The sequence below is a fragment of the Argopecten irradians genome, chromosome 2 (assembly GCF_041381155.1).
Source record: "Argopecten irradians isolate NY chromosome 2, Ai_NY, whole genome shotgun sequence".
Taxonomy (NCBI): domain Eukaryota; kingdom Metazoa; phylum Mollusca; class Bivalvia; order Pectinida; family Pectinidae; genus Argopecten; species Argopecten irradians.
This window is the reverse complement of record NC_091135.1, coordinates 6,369,235-6,385,565: the sequence shown is the minus strand read 5'-3', so window position 1 is coordinate 6,385,565 and position 16,331 is coordinate 6,369,235. Positions and strand designations below refer to the sequence as shown.

General features: G+C 33.4%; 2 protein-coding genes across 3 annotated transcripts; one reads left to right on the top strand and one right to left on the bottom strand.

Moving 5' to 3' along the window:
- Window positions 1-174: 174 nt before the first annotated feature.
- Window positions 175-4,160, top strand: LOC138314263 (coadhesin-like). The gene is made up of 2 exons (XM_069254510.1): window positions 175-1,303; window positions 1,620-4,160. The coding sequence occupies exons 1-2, from the start codon at window positions 622-624 to the stop codon at window positions 1,808-1,810; spliced, it is 873 nt and encodes a 290-aa protein (XP_069110611.1). The 5' UTR covers window positions 175-621; the 3' UTR covers window positions 1,811-4,160.
- LOC138314262 (lysosomal dipeptide transporter MFSD1-like) lies at window positions 4,154-15,255 on the bottom strand. 2 transcript variants are annotated; one of them, XM_069254507.1, is made up of 14 exons: window positions 15,067-15,255; window positions 14,752-14,807; window positions 12,840-12,946; window positions 11,267-11,376; window positions 10,665-10,720; window positions 9,778-9,927; window positions 9,292-9,447; window positions 8,481-8,596; window positions 8,134-8,234; window positions 7,598-7,706; window positions 6,963-7,103; window positions 6,252-6,391; window positions 5,081-5,195; window positions 4,154-4,766 (listed from the first exon to the last, which is right to left on the bottom strand). In XM_069254507.1, the coding sequence occupies exons 2-14, from the start codon at window positions 14,765-14,767 to the stop codon at window positions 4,623-4,625; spliced, it is 1,461 nt and encodes a 486-aa protein (XP_069110608.1). In that variant the 5' UTR covers window positions 14,768-14,807; window positions 15,067-15,255; the 3' UTR covers window positions 4,154-4,622. The 2 variants fall into 2 exon arrangements, with proteins under 2 accessions (XP_069110608.1, XP_069110610.1); XM_069254509.1 differs by lacking the exon at window positions 12,840-12,946 and having other exon boundaries at window positions 4,155-4,766.
- Window positions 15,256-16,331: the final 1,076 nt, after the last annotated feature.

Below are 16,331 nucleotides of genomic sequence, written 5' to 3'. Positions count from 1 at the left end.
ATGAAGGTATCAAACTTTACGGAAACCTTAGTCGGGCAAATGAAACTTTCAATTACATCACTGCAATGTCCGAATGAAATGAGAATTTATTATGATTATAAACAACACTGTCTTTAATAAATAAATATTCCAGTTGAAAGTTTATATCATATGTTCAAAGAAAAAAAATCGATTTTGTACCAAGGTTTTTGTTAAGATTTTTAGATTGAGTAATCAGGTAACAAAACCAGTTTAAATGCGTTCATTGTCCTTCCAAAAGTCTTTTTATATCAAAATGCCGGTTATTTCATAAGAAAGAATACTTGATATATTCACACCATTTTTACCGACATTAGCCTTCCTTTCGCCGACTATCCACTTAAACTCTTTTCCAATCTTCTCTTTTTAGCCGCATCGTATAAAAATGTTATGTCATTTCTTTAATTTGTTAATGACTTAATAATAGATGCACATCAAGGGAACAACCCAATACATGGACTTTGGTCTGAGTGGCTGGATTGGAGTGACTGTTCATCAACCTGTGGAAACGGCACCAAGACTCGCAACAGAACGTGTGACAATCCATACCCTGCGTTTGGAGGCAATGACTGCGATGGATCTGCATCAGAATCACAGAACTGCATGCTTGCTAACTGCTCTATAAATGGGAACTGGAGTGAATGGGATCCGTGGACTGACTGTTCGGAATCGTGTGGCAACGGCACCAGAATCCGAAACAGAATTTGTGACAATCCTTCTCCAGTATTTGGTGGGGATGACTGTGTCGGCTCTAATACTGAAGAAGAAGCGTGCATTCTGAAACATTGCCCTATAAATGGAAACTGGTCTGATTGGGAAAACTGGAGTGGATGCTCCACAACTTGCGGTGTTGGCATCAGGAATCGTACTAGACACTGCGACAATCCAACTCCACAGTACAATGGCCAAGACTGCGTGGGAGTCAACTCGGAAACATCAAGTTGTGGTGAAGAGACTTGTCCTCTACATGGTATCTGGGGCATGTGGTCCGAGTGGAGTGACTGTTCCAAGACATGTGGTGAAGGTGTGTCAACTAGGACAAGAACGTGTGTCAACTCTGCTGGCGGGGAATGCATTTGGGCTAGTACAGAGACCAAGACCTGTCAAGACTGGAAGTGTTGGGACCCATGGGGAGAGTGGAGTGGCTGCAGCCTCACGTGTGGAGATGGAAAACGGTCGAGGAATAGAACATGTGATGGTAAATATACCGGAGAGGAATGCGGAAGGGATCATCCAACATTCAAAGACACAAAGACCTGTACCAACTCTGTTACTTGCCAAGAAGGTAGGTGTCATCTGTTATTTACAATAACATGGAACATAAATAGCTTAGTATGTTCATGGCAATTAGCGGTTTTGTGAGCAATAATAAAATGGATATCTGCGAAAGCGATGTTAGATAATTCATAGTTTTTCTTACATAAGAAAATAGCAAAAACGTAAGAAAAAGAATCCTGCATGTTTGCTAACATTTCATCACTGTTCTTGGGAACACTTTTAGAGTCTGTCGAAGCTTATTGTAAGTACAGACATGAGATACGTCATTCCAAATGGACATCCATATTAATATTTTGTTCATTTTCATATCGACGTTTTTATAGGTTTCTGTGAGAGCCGAAGTGCAAATTGTTCCTACAACCATCCTTCAAGGTGTGACATGTATATCACATGTGACGCGGGGAAGAATATGCATGAGCAGGTGTGCAATGTGTTGACGTGGTACAAAGTGAGGGATACCAACCCGTGTCTCGGATACTGCGACTGGGAGGCCAATGTCCAATGTACGCAATGAAATCGTCCATTATGTATCGGAACAGTAAGACAATTTCTCACAGACATTCAAGGTATTGACTTGTTATTGTCAGAGTAAGGGAGATAACTCATTTTTTTCTTGCAGACTCTTGGATTAATACAGATGCCTCTAGATCTTCAGACATTTAAATAGCTCAAGTACATGTTGTTACTACATAATGCTGCAAAATATGTCTATTTGGAGAGATGAATAAGTTCTGTAAATAACCATAAACCTAATATATGTCATCTCTTACATTATTATTTGTGTTTATTTATCTGTTTATTCGGTCTTACTTTATTTGTTTATATCTATTTATTGATAGAAATACTCATTCGGATTGACAGTTCAAAATAGAGAAATACTACGAAAGTATTGCTATTCGAGCTTTTTTAAAATCATGATATTTTTGCGTATCTTATGTTTTGTACATGACTTAAATATTTAAATCTTGACCATTTTTTTGTTTTGTTATTTCTTTTAGATAAAAAATACGCAATGTGTTTTCTATTAACTATCTTTTCTTTAAAGATCACTTTATTGATAAATGAAAACAACAAAGACACTAGATAATCAATTGACACGGATTGTAAATCAACATGAGGCTAATGTCCACTTTTTTTCTTTTTTTTTCTTTTTTTTTGTACTCAGAATTGGCTCTTCATGTATTGAAATACAATTTATACATATCATAGTCATATCATTTATAAATAATAACGTTTTTGAATATAAATATTAAAAAAATTAATAAAATTAAGTAAATTAAATAAAACAAAGAGTTGTTTAATGTTAAATGTAGTGAAATTAGTATTTATTAAATTGTGCTGATAATGTCTTGTCTAATATTTATCTATATATCTTATATTTCGTGCCTCTTGCACGGAGCCATTTCATCATCGTACTTTTTTTTTCTGTCGTTTTATTTTTTTCATACTTTTTTTTTCATTTTGGCATTAGATTGTATTCTCCTCATTTATACTCTTTCATTCTCTTTCTCACTTTACTGCATTTATATTTGCGGTTACAAAGTGTAATATAATTTATATGATAGTTTCAATGAAACAAGATGCTATTAAGTTTTAAAAGTCAGTATATAATTAGATATGCTCTGATTTTGTACTATTTTCATTGGCTAATACATGGACACGTGACGTTCAATATTGCAATTGACTCGGTGTTTCCATTTTTAGAAACTTCATTGTCCAAATGCTGCATTCTTCAGGGTGGCGTTCTTTGACCAATGTTTTTTTCTTGTAATCAATATACACATTAGAGATTGATTTTGACATTTGTTAAAGAAACAACATATCTAATATAAAAATTAAGAAGCATTGTTTCGGTGTTATATCACCCTTGTAGGATTTAAAATAATGACCTAGCTTGGGTTACGCCCTCGGTCACTATTTATTCTGCGAAGGCGATATAACACCATATGGAACTCAACAAAGGTCCATAATTGATATACATGTATATTAAGGTATTAGTTTACATATTGTAATGTATATATTTTACGCTTTTTATGGTGACATCATTTGTATGCGTTAAGGGAAATAAATCCTATTACTATATACTCTAATTAAGTTTCAAGGTAGGTTATCCGGAAACCATTTATTGTTGATCAAAAAAAAAAAAAAATCTCTTTTATTTGAAACAATGTGCTATTCATAGTTGACATAGATATTGTTTGCATGCAATTTTCATTTCCATTAAATACGTGTTTATAATAACATTTACTGTGACCTTCGAATTCGTTGGAAGCCGGAAAAAAGACCTACCTACTTTTTCAAATGAATTAGTTAACCCATATTTAATTAATGCAACTCCGTTCCGATTACATATCATATGATTACATATTAAATATTAGACATGTATAGTGTCTAATTAAACTAAATAGTCATATAATAAATAAGGGCAATATCTAAATGTTCTATTATTGATACATTTTCCTCTTCTTAAACAGTACAGATATTATATTGGCAAAGCTTGAATGTAATACCAGGGTTTAATCCTTCATGTTTCATACATTGGTGGAGGACTAACGGCAAACACGCCATTATGTACATTTTAGATGTTTCCTATGTGTAGAGGGATCCAGTCATGTATGTTACATTTGTATATACATTATATATTTATATTCTGACAAAAAACATCAATAATATCAGAGAAAACAATCTTAACTACCTGAATTGTCCTTATTTTAAAAATGCTCTCGTTAATCATTACGTCTTAAATGTTTAAAACCCAGTATTGTGTTAAATCGTATGTATATGCTCTTTGTTACATGTTCTTGAAGATCACTAATATATCCACTGCCTATTGTTCTGTTTTTGAAATAAAACATTATTACGTATGTGTACTTTGCGTCTTTTATTCCTGTTAATACAAAAAAAATCTTTTAAAAAAAACGAGAAAACCATATGTTAGCAATTTTAAATGTTCACGATGTGGATTTAAGGATATATATCATTCAACCATTTCAATCATCATAGCAATGTGCTGCGACATCGCGAAAATATCATACTCGCAAAAATAATCGGCTACATGGTGTATATGGCCTTACAGATAGGTATTGATTGTGACGTCATGTGTTTGCGAGTGTAACGTCATATATTTTAAAGGAAACGACGCGAATTTCGTACACAAAACAATGACGTCATAATAGATACCTACCCGCAAGGGAGGTTACTCTGTAGTATGCCAAGACAGAATAAACAGTAAAGGTCATTTAATGATGTCAGCCACTGTTTGACAAGTGCTGCGGGACTAGTCCTTTTTGTATTATTTGCAGTTAATTTCACTAAAATGACAGTCGTCATTGCTCGTCATCCTCTAACGGTAATGCGGATGATACATGGTTAGTATGGTAGTGCTTTCCAAGTTTGTCATCTAAGACTAGATGTGTTGTATCTAACGCTCGAACCTTCTCCTTCATAAAACGTCTGTTAACGCCGTCCCCCTGAATCAGAACAGATACAAATATCAAAGGGTGTTTTCTTTTATAAAATAATATGTTGTGGTATTGCTAACTACGGTATAAAAATGAAATTAGATGACAGTAAAACAAATTCGTTGTATCTTATATCATTAACATTAATTGTCCCTTACAGAAAACAAATTACTTTACTGTCTTTTTTTTCTCGTCGAATACGTGATCTTGCCATTGTATCAGTCAATTAAAACCTGTGTCACAAACAAATATCACAACATCCCTTGTATACCAATGAAATTTATTATTACAAATTCTTAATTTCATTACGAGGTCATACTTACCCGCCGTATATCAATGACGTTGAGGAAAATGCCGGATATTACCGACATTATAGATAACGCCGTCATCAGCAGTAGGGCGTCCTGGTAAGCGTGTATATGTATTTCTTTACTGGTTCTGAAAATATAAAGTAAAACATGGTTATAACGATCCTCTGAGGACCTACGAAATCACTTCGTTATAAGCATAGTTCGTCATACCCATATCACAGACATCTTATAGGAATATTGACGCAGAATTGAAATTACTGTTATATGTCCGTTTGTTCGGGAGTGACACTATATAACCTTACCAACCAAAAAGGGAATTTATGAGATCATAATTCTCCTATAACTCCTATTAGTGTAGTGGTGTTTTGTGGCGTCGTTTTGAACGACGTAATGACGCAATGCGCATTTTTTGTGCGTACTTGCGTGCTACCGGAATGAAAAACCCTAATTGTTTTATGTTATTCGAAACATTATTTGTAGTTATGATTTTAAAATGTTGAATATCCTAAAGATGGAACATAGATTAAAATGTTGGAAGTGTACTGATGATTTTATGTTTATTGACATAGACTTATTTACTTTTTACTGCGAATGACGTTGGTAATTCTAATAATGTCGGAGGTACTTATGTCGTCACAAGAAGAGGCTCCACTGACGGAGGCAGCGGGGAATTTGATTTGGTAATAGCGATTACAGTGTATATTACAGGTTGGCTTAAAGATAATACAAAACGAAATATAAGCATGGGGGATTTAGGGCGATTCATGAACTGTGAAGCCCTTATTTGCTAAATAAATTTGGGATTTTATTTACAGTTTTTAATGTTTTAACCCTACCTAGATTAGGTTTGTAAAGATTTAAATTCTAATTTGTAGACAGTTGACAACAAAACGTAGGAAATATGCTAAATGAATGCGATATATCATATTTAACGTTTACATTCTACACATGCAAAGAATGAATATTTTTGCATGCAATTGTTTTTTATAGTTCATATCAATAGTTATGTTATGCAAATGATAGATCCTACTTAATACTAGATCCCGACAAATTATCTACCTGTATCTCCAACTCGCTGCCTAGTGATGACGTAGCAAGAATACCAAACACTCTAACCACTCTGTTAATGGAACTTATAGGGCGAAAAGTTTAAGTAAAATACTATTGCATTTATCTAGTTTACCTCTCTTTGTCCTCCACGATAGTTCCAACTGACAGGTTAGTCAGGCCAATGGAGAAACGCATCAAAAATACGGCCAATCCCGCCCCAGTCCCGAACACGGCAGGTGGTAACAAGTTGATTGTCACTTGCCACATTATTATCTGCCAACCATATTCAATGTTACATTATAATCCGCCAATCAAATTCGGCTTTATATAATAATTTATCAATCGTATATAACGTATATAACATTTTCATTTTCATGGATATTTTTACATTACTATACGTAATACTATAACAAAATACAGCATAACACGATAGTTTGCTAATAAAAAAAAATAACTACATACTTTTTTTATCAAAATGATGATAATAAAGATAAGGAATATACATCAACATGTCCATTGAAGTTATCACTAAACAATATTTTGATGAAATAACATTATAAAATGCTAAATTTATATGCAGGTTTATTTTGAAGTACGTATTGTACACAAAAGTTAAGTTGTACTTTTTTTAATGACTAAACGAATATTTTGACTTGTAGTACAAAAATATCATCCAACTTCTGAAGATCCTTTTTTTTTAGTTAAAGCTTACAGTCTCGTTTGTATAGTATTTAACTTGCATTGTCAGCTTTAACGAAAAAAAATAAATACAGTACTACATCGGTCTCCACTATTTGGTTTTATATACAAATGTATCATCAATAAAGAAAGCATTCAAACTTACAACATTGAAAGTGTAGACGATTCCGATGGAGATGGTGAGCGCCAGCGGTGGGACGGAGGGACAGTAGGCCATTAACAGGTATACAGGTATACTCAGGGTGGTCACTGACATCGCCATCAAACCGTTACAGTCGATTCTTTTCTGTTTAACAATAAATAGAATTATACATGACAAGTTAAAGCAATGCTTTCCAAATAGGTCGTACTAATAAATATGAATAACCAAAGCATTGTTTTCTTAACGAAAATAATAGCAGCACACGGCCAACCCATTATATTTTATCAGAATTGCAGTGTATGCTAGCCCTACCCCCTTAATTGGAAATGAAACTGCAGAAATGATTTTTTCTTTAAATGAAGCACAGTTTTTATTTCAAGTGTACGATATCAATCTCAATCCATTTTGATAGTATATGTTTCACATTCGAAACCTCACCATAACAGTATATTCTTTATTTGAACACAAGAATGTACTCATATTGTGTTGTCTCGAATAGGAGAATCACCTTCTAAATAGTTTTATTAATTTTATTTGTATAATAATAATTATTTTTTCCTTCACAAGTATAGTTGGAAAACATCATAAAATGAAAAAAAATGACTGTATTTTGACAAAGAAAAGAAGAAACAGTTTACCAGAAGAAGAGCAGCGAAGGGTGAGAAGAACACTGGACCTATATAAGAAGCACCAGTTACATACGAGGCCAGTACTTTAGTGTATCCGTATCTCCACTGAATATATTGTCTGTTGGAAAAATATTTTAAAACATTGTCACAACTTCAGATCACACACTTATATATGGATCTAGATAATTGCAACGATCGATAAACCAAGTCAGAAAGTTTTCAAAGGACCATATGTTTGCATGTTTGCACTAGATAATCTTATATTGCCTTGGTAAGATTCACTGATAGTATATGAATAATTATTTCACTAATCACTTACCAGATATTTTTTTAAAGACATAAGATGTAATGATTACATACTAATGCCTACGGTAGGTTATTCCGATAATACAGTTCTCTATTGTTATATATACAAAATCTAGCATTGTCATTGAAATAATTACAATACTATCAAATTACGTACATGAAAAGCTCATAGGAAATTGATTGTGTGAACAATTTACAAGTGTAAAATTAGATACTTACGACATATTTTAGATACTTACGACATATTGGAGACGAAGGCAAAGAAGGTGCAGTAGTGGAAGCCGATCATCACAACATGCATCCAGAATGTTTTTGGTAGATTTGTGATGTCTGATAGCTTCTACAACCGTAGTTATATACAATATATATTGTATTAACCCTACCTCTTACTACAAGCTGTTTATGTTGCTATAGAAATAAATTTTAATGTGATTTTAAATTATATAATAGCATTTTCAAATACCATATATGGAATGTAATGAGTAATATCTTCGAATACATAATTGCTACGCATATCGGCTTTTTTCGAAGGTTTTTTACATCGTTTTACATGAAAACAAATATCGACCAATATGCTGATACGTACGACGGGTCGATTAGCCATCTCCTCTTGGGATTCCTTATCTAGTTTTCTTGTTCCATGATAGTCCAGTACGGCTAATACTACACCAGCGATAATCCCCATGGAACAAATACAGGCGCCTTTAAGGGAAAGCGAAAAGGTGAGGATTAATCCAAAATCAAATAAAGAATAGACGAATACGTGACAATGATTCAGGAGGTTTAGTCCCGACGACAATACGCACTACTTGTCAATGGTTTTATTAGTTTTACGTCCTATTAACAGCCAGGGTCATGTAAGGACGTGCCAGGTTTGTTCGTGGAGGAAAGCCGGAGTACCCGGAGAAAAACCACCCACCAGCGGTCAGTACCTGGCATCTGCCCCACATGGGATTCGAACCCGCATCCCAGAGGTGGAGGGCTTGTGGTTATATGTCGAAACATCTTAACCACTCGGCCATCGCGGCCCCCTCACTACTCGTCAATGCCATCTAAACTAGTGAAATGCGCTTTATCAAGTGTACCATGTCACTTAACAATAGATTGTGTAATGAAATCTTATTTGGGTATAAATATATCCATACTTGATCTAAAATAACCAATTTGTGTTTAAACTTCAATAAAATTAAGATATTTTTCATCATAAATATTTATATAACTTTTTTTTCAATATTATATCTGGATTTCAAGGAAGGCAAAAATAGCTTTTATAAGTATATTTTGTTTTCGTTAAAATCAAGCTTACAATGACATGAAAACCATCTTTCGAAAGAGTTTAATGATTAAAGAGTCTGATGTCGACGGATAGCGTAATTACTTTTAATGTGGGTACTTACCCACCCAAAGGGCCGCATCAAACCCAAAATTCACGGCGATATTTGCAGTTGTCATAAAGTTCAGCATGGTCCCTGCTCTTCTCGTCAGTATGACTAAACTTACTGCGATAACCGAATCTTCTGCGAACCAATGGGCGATCACCCGGTCTTGTACGACTGGAAACAGACGACACCACTTTATAATTAATATTATGGACTATTAGCAAGTGTAATTAATTTATGTTTTCTCTGCTGGCTTAGATAACCAAAATGAATCTGAAACACTTGGAAATGTATACAATATATTATACACTTATGTTTTTTTTTCGGGAACACGCACGTGGTGATAGAAATTATACAAAATGGTTGGGCATTCGTCGCTTTTAAACAAAACAATACAATTTTTTATCTAAACAAAATCAATATAAAATATACTATGATAAAATATAGAGTGGGCATTCGTCGCTTTAAAAACAACAGTTTATTAGAGATTAACTGAGAACATACTACGCATGGGTCCATCGCCGAACCCGAGAAACATACGTCCAACAATCATCAGCGGAAACATGGACGGGGTACCCCTCATACCCGCAGTACCAGCAATGGCGAATAGGATCGCTCCAAGGGATGTCAGTAAAATGATGAGAACTGCTGACACTAAAGACACAATGGAGAAATATATATCGTTTTGTTATTATTAGGAAGTACCATAGCCTTTTTTATTTTGAAATTTAAAAACATCGCGGTAAACAAAAATCGACTCCAGTGAAAATAGTAATTTTATAGAACAGACAAATGTATTATCATTACTTTGCAATTCTTCGAATTATTTGTAAAATATTTTGAAACATTCATTTCATGTTTAATTTTCATTAATTTTCATATACAATATGTAATACATCTATCGATGTAACAGCACAAAGTTTTAAACACAAGGTATACGCTTGACTCAATATTTATCTATGCCATTACTTTTTCGAAATCCTATATGACAATTACAATACTATTAACATTAGAAAGTAAATTAATAGTGTATGTTTCTCCTTGACATGTCTAGTGTTTTGTTTTATGTCAGTCATTCGCTAGGCATAGTTTGTTTATAAAAGAGTTCCTTGATTTGTTGCCCTGGCTCCCTTCGATTTCTCAAAACAAAAGTGCAAACTGAAGTTTTTCCCCTGATATATATCTTTTTTTTTTTTACTTAAGTCCGGTTTTGTCTTAAGTTTGGTTCGAGAGATTGATGCCAGGTCTTCTTGTGCGGGTTTCCTCGCTATTTTTACAGATTTCCGTTTATTTTAACGTCTATTCAAAATACAAAAAAATGTATATATACATTATGTATATGATTGAACAACATCGAAAATCAGTTGAGGCGCTGATGGACTTTAACTTACCACGGTTACCGATCCTATCTATGACGTAGCCAGAGAGCAGTGACGTTATGGAGGATCTAAAGAGAGAGATTATTTTTTCTTACTATTATATTTATCAACAAATACAAAAAAACAAACAATACTAAATGAGTATATTAGTACATGTGTGGTGTGTGAGTTTACTACTAACATAATATATCTAGTTAGTGTATGATTGGTGTGTTATGTTAGTCTGTTTTCATGTCTGCGTTTTTCGCTATGATTGGCTATTCTGTCAGTATTTCTACAATTAAGGAAAATCATATTTTTTTTAAAATAAAGTTGCCCCATATCTTACCCCTCGTTTAATTGCTTTTTGTTTGCATCTTTAAATCATTTTTATTTATTTGTTTACTTATATATTTATTTTGTTGTTTTTGTTTTTTTGTTTAGGTTGGTGTTTTTTATTATTGTTTTTCATTTCATATTTGTGTAAATGTGCATTCATTATAACAATTAAAAATGTTCGGTCGCTTTAAATCAAATAAGTATCAATCTACACCTGATTGCTATACAATATTCAAAAGTAAAAAAAAATCATTACAATGTCATCTACGTGTAAAATCGATACATGCTGTACTTACGTCCAATAGAGGAAGGCATGAAGGAGATTGTATCGTGTGGGTCCCAGGTCTAAACACGTATCACAACAAGATCCTTCTATCACAGTCTGGTTCGCCTGACACTCTACAACCTAACCATCAATGAAAACATATACAGTATACATATAGTTGTTTTTATTCGGGGGAGGGGGTAAATTTCGCCATGTTCGAGGTCCAGTTACCTTCCGCAAAATTAAATTCCTCCTAATAGAAAGCAATTAGGTACACAATTAATAATTAGTTATTGTTCAAATGGTGAGTATCGTTTCAGCTCTGTCGGCGGTGGAGCATCATTAAATAAAGTCAGATGCGGTTTCGTATCGTTAATGATCAAATAAATATTCTCTATATCATTTTCATATTTGGTTTATTGAAAATCTGAAAGAACGCCAATCACCGGTGGGCGCAAAACCACTGAATTACATGTGTGCCTTTCGACATCACGACTTAAGATGGAATTAAAATAAATAGCACTTCCCTATCCTTCTCATTAAATGCTAAACCACTTTACAACCATACTTTGTTTTATTGCTCGGAATGTCCTATCAACAGTGTGATGTGTTCATGCTGTGCATTTCCTTGTAATAGTAAAAAAAATGTTCCTTTTATAGTGCTATATCACTAAAGCATTCCACCAAAAGCACCTAACAGCACATACCAAACAATCGCATTTTATTTGCAAAACGAATGGCAAAACAATCGTCCCACTCCCTTTACGTTGCGCTTCTTGTAGGACGAACTACTACTACTTTTCATTTTATATTGTTTCTCAGCCAGAGAGTCGAAAGGTTTCCTTTCACTGGCAACCCTCAATTCAAGGCCAGATAAGATGCTGTATTAAGGAAGGCGCTAGGTTTAAGAAAATCGGTTACATTTGTAAGTAGCTGCAATATTGTAGCTCAAAAGACTTTCATACAGAAAAATGTATCGTCTTAAATAGAGCTACAATTGGTGCCTATTACTGCTAATGGAGCAAAGTAATGATTATGCAAACCTTTATGAAACGTTTGTTTGCATTTTATCGAACTTGTTTGATATCGCTTTCCAGCTAGGCAATAAAACTGAACCACATAAAATATCAAATTCTCAACGAGGCATTATTTTTTTACATAATACATATGAAGGTCTTTCTGAAGGGAATTTATACGGCAAGTCCACAAATTGTAAATTTGACGTCTTGTGAGCGGCACGGAAGATGTCAAGAATGGTAGTTATGTGTGTTTCGAAAAAATAATATGTAAATGCATATATACGCATGAAATAATTTGAAATCTACAAAATTGTATAGAAAACTGCGCCCGAGTGATTTTCGGAGGCAGTGCTGCACTACGACACATAGGGATCAATTCGTAACCGGCCGAAAGGTATATTAGGCTGGGTACGCATATTCGTTCTAATTTGTAAGATGAAGAAAAAGGATAATATCTTGAATTTAATCGTCTTTTACTGTCTCGTACCATGGGACGCCCTACATGTAAATTAGTTGTACCATATAGATTATTGGGATTAGTTATAGAAACAGAACACGCTAAACAATAGAGATGCGATGTCTTACCTTGCTGCCCTGGAAGTCGATTTGTAAGGAGCTCGGCATATCGACACAGAAATACACACCAAACACAAGGACACAGTCACAGAATAAGATGGCGTACCGCCACTTCCCTGGGGAGATAGCAACAAGAAAATTTATTCTTTGTTGCGCCTATAACGATTTGTTTTTGATAACCGTGTGTTATGTATAGAGTCACGTACAACAAGAAAAAAGATCCTTGCCATCGTTGCTTAAAACCAGGTTCATTTTGTGTTTTATTACAAAAACAGTTCATCATGTGGACAATTACAAAAAAAACAAAATATATGTTAAGTTTTGCCAATTAAACAAGATATAAATTTGCTTAAACATCTAATAAAACGCCATTTTTGCGCGATTTCTGCATCATCATCAATTTTTTTTTTGAAATGAGGAAGGTATACATAGACATGTATATTTCATTTGCATGTTTTATTAGTTCTTTCGCAGTTCTATCCATAGATATATTGTTTATATCTATTGAATATGTCGAAAACAAAAGTAACATCCTAGTATCAGAAAATGACCTATCTATTAAATATATATCGAAAAAAAAATTGAGAGCAAAAATGATAACGACATTGTTAGTTGTGACCTCCATATTGCTAATTCTAAAACATGTCCGGGAGTGTTTGGCCTAATAAATACCTCTATAACTCAAGCTCGTATGCATATTCGCATTACTAGTGACATTTGGAACTTGTCACAACTTCCCATCTCTGTGTTACAGAAAAAATATATATCCGACATTTTGCAAAATTTCTGGATCAATATATAAAGAAGATAAATCAGCCTTATTGCATCAAATATGTATCGACTACATTACCATAATATTTGCACTTGTTGGGTGAATTACATATATCATTGATCTACATACGCCAACACGTGCATATAATTATGTCCATGCTTCAGAAATATTGAATTTAATCTAGAGCTAAAAATACTTTTGACCTTAAAACTGAATGAGTGGATTGTAACATTAATGCATGTTACTTTGTACGTTGAATTTATGATATTGTTTGTAAAATAAAGAGCAAAAAATCACGTTTGCTGGATTGTAAAAAACATACATACATGTAGATTTATTACTAAAAGCATATACATGTACAAGTAATGTGAATCATCGTTGATGTTAAAACTATATAAAGCTGTGGTTTTCCCAGCTATATAGGAACATCAATGTCAATGGCCGATACATCGAATACACTGTCGATTGAAATTTGGCATAAATAGATGTTAAAACTATGTTTATTGAAAATGTTACGAAAACACTTGAATAAAGAATCAAGTTTATTTTGCGTTTTATTAAATAATTTACCGTAAGTCTGTGGGTTTTTTTTTTTTTTTTGGCAGATACAAGTGTAATACAATGTATATGGGCATACTCTGAAATATTAACGATGCTTCACCGCTGAAAAATTGTAGTTTTCCTTAACAAAAACAGGGGCAGACGAATTAGTATTTTTTCAACTACAAAAGTTACTTACTTTACATCATTACTACCATTGAAAAGTTTGAGTTTATAATTTTTTCTTCTAGATTTAAAAAAATAAAATAAAATAATCGCATTCCGAAAATATTCAATGGCACTATGTCATGTATGGAATGAAGTACTGATTGCGCAAGCACCAAAAGCAAATTAATCTATTTTATATTAATTTTTGTGTTAATAAGATATGTATATATGTACAAACGATTAAACACCAATTGTTCAAATAAATAAAAGTATCGTTTATGCTCTGTCGGCGGTTGTAGCATCTTTAATAAGTGGTTGTTTTGAAATAAACAGGGAATTCCATTTTTATTTTATTTTCCTATCAAAATACAACAATAAAACATGAGAGGATACAATTATATTATACATCAATTAATAAATCGAAAGTGTAGGTCTACTCACATTCATATGGTTTCATCTTCCGTTGGAATCCAGTTCAACACGACTATTATCCAAATCTAGAATAAAATGCAATATTGAAACATATATAAACAGTTCGTGTGATGTAAAACTTTTCTTAAACTAGTATACAGAACATATTAATTATTAAGAACATTTTCTATAAAATTGAAACAAAAAGAACACAAATTATAAAATGATATTGTTGATTATTAAAAAAAAACAAAAACAAAAACAAACAAAAAACGATACTTTAAACAGATCCAAAAACACTATAATTTCTATTTTCCGGTAATCTTCTTTCCAGGTTCAACTCACCAAGCAGTAATGAGACGGAATGAGGCTTCAAATGTCGATCGAGTTCCCTTATTATGATTTATGCATCGATATCTTGATCACACGATTCGTAATCGTTAATATTACATACGTGATGCGTATGCTGCAGCGTATGTGAACATTGTAGTCATGCGCCCTGTTGAAATAACATAATCAATATTCTTATTACCATTTTCGTGGGGGTTTAATTACATAATCTGATGAAACTAAATATAGAGTAGATTTTTATCAATGGGAAACACGTGTCTTTTAATGGTGAAATTAAAAAAATGTCAACCATGATCCATCGACAGTTAAGAATAATCCATTTAGATATACAAAGGACAACTGTAGTACATATACAACTAATGGTGTTTCTGGGTGGACTCCATTTATAAGCTTTGCTGCCTTGTGTTATTACTTTACTATTGTCAAGTTAATTTTAGTTTCTACATCTTCATGTGGCTTTATTTCTTGTCTCTTGTTAATTCGATGATTTTCATATGATTTGTCATGTTTGTAGATGTTACATTTTTCTCTTTTATCTACTTATGGCCTCTTCTGCAGCTTTTATCGTCAAACTATTTCTTCCCCATCCTCAATTCCCTTCCAGTTAACGTTTCACTTATTTGTTCATATATTTGAGTCATCTTTTTATGCAACCTGCAAAGTATTCCCAAGTTTCATGGACACTCATTTGTCCTCCTTTTTTTCTTTTAGCTTTCCCCTTGTAGGCCTATTATTGTAGTTTCCTTCAAGGATTGTTCTTATGTAGAGTGCATTCGCATAAAATTGTGTGAAGTATTAAGTAAATTAATTATTTATTATTCAGTTAGCAAACTTAAAGTTTTATACACATAGATCGCGATTCGTAATTTGGTTTGGTTTGATTTTTGCTTTAAGTCTTTGTGTTCACATCTTCACTTGCACTATTTCTGGTTTGTCTCCTGTCCGTAACACTCCATAAAACTTGTAATTCGATCTGCTCCTGCTTAGGGGTCAGCATAAAGGGAGTAGGACGACTGGTTCGCCCTTTATCATTATGATGTGACCGAAAAAAAAAGACATTACAAAAAGGGTAGGAGTTCCGCTAATACACTTTGATTGAGGCACAACGTTAACACTAGTATACCGCAGAATCTCAAAGCGTACAGTTGTTCATACAAGCAACATTAATGACCCTGATGATGATAGGAGGTTAATAAACCTGATGAATTAAACCAACCGTTCAAGAGAGAGCATCCACAAATGTTTAAGACCGCTATGCA

What these genes read in the sequence shown, in the direction of transcription:
- LOC138314262 (XM_069254507.1), bottom strand. An exon ending in TCGACTTCCAGGGCAGCAAG is followed by an intron (nt 11,377 to 12,839) that starts GTAAGACATCGC and finishes ATTGATGGTTAG; the next exon opens with GTTGTAGAGTGTCAGGCGAA. An exon ending in AGATGGCTAATCGACCCGTC is followed by an intron (nt 8,235 to 8,480) that starts GTACGTATCAGC and finishes CTACGGTTGTAG; the next exon opens with AAGCTATCAGACATCACAAA.
- LOC138314263 (XM_069254510.1), top strand. Translation starts at nt 622, where the DNA reads ATGCTTGCTAACTGCTCTATAAATGGGAACTGGAGTGAATGGGATCCG. An exon ending in CTCTGTTACTTGCCAAGAAG is followed by an intron (nt 1,304 to 1,619) that starts GTAGGTGTCATC and finishes ACGTTTTTATAG; the next exon opens with GTTTCTGTGAGAGCCGAAGT.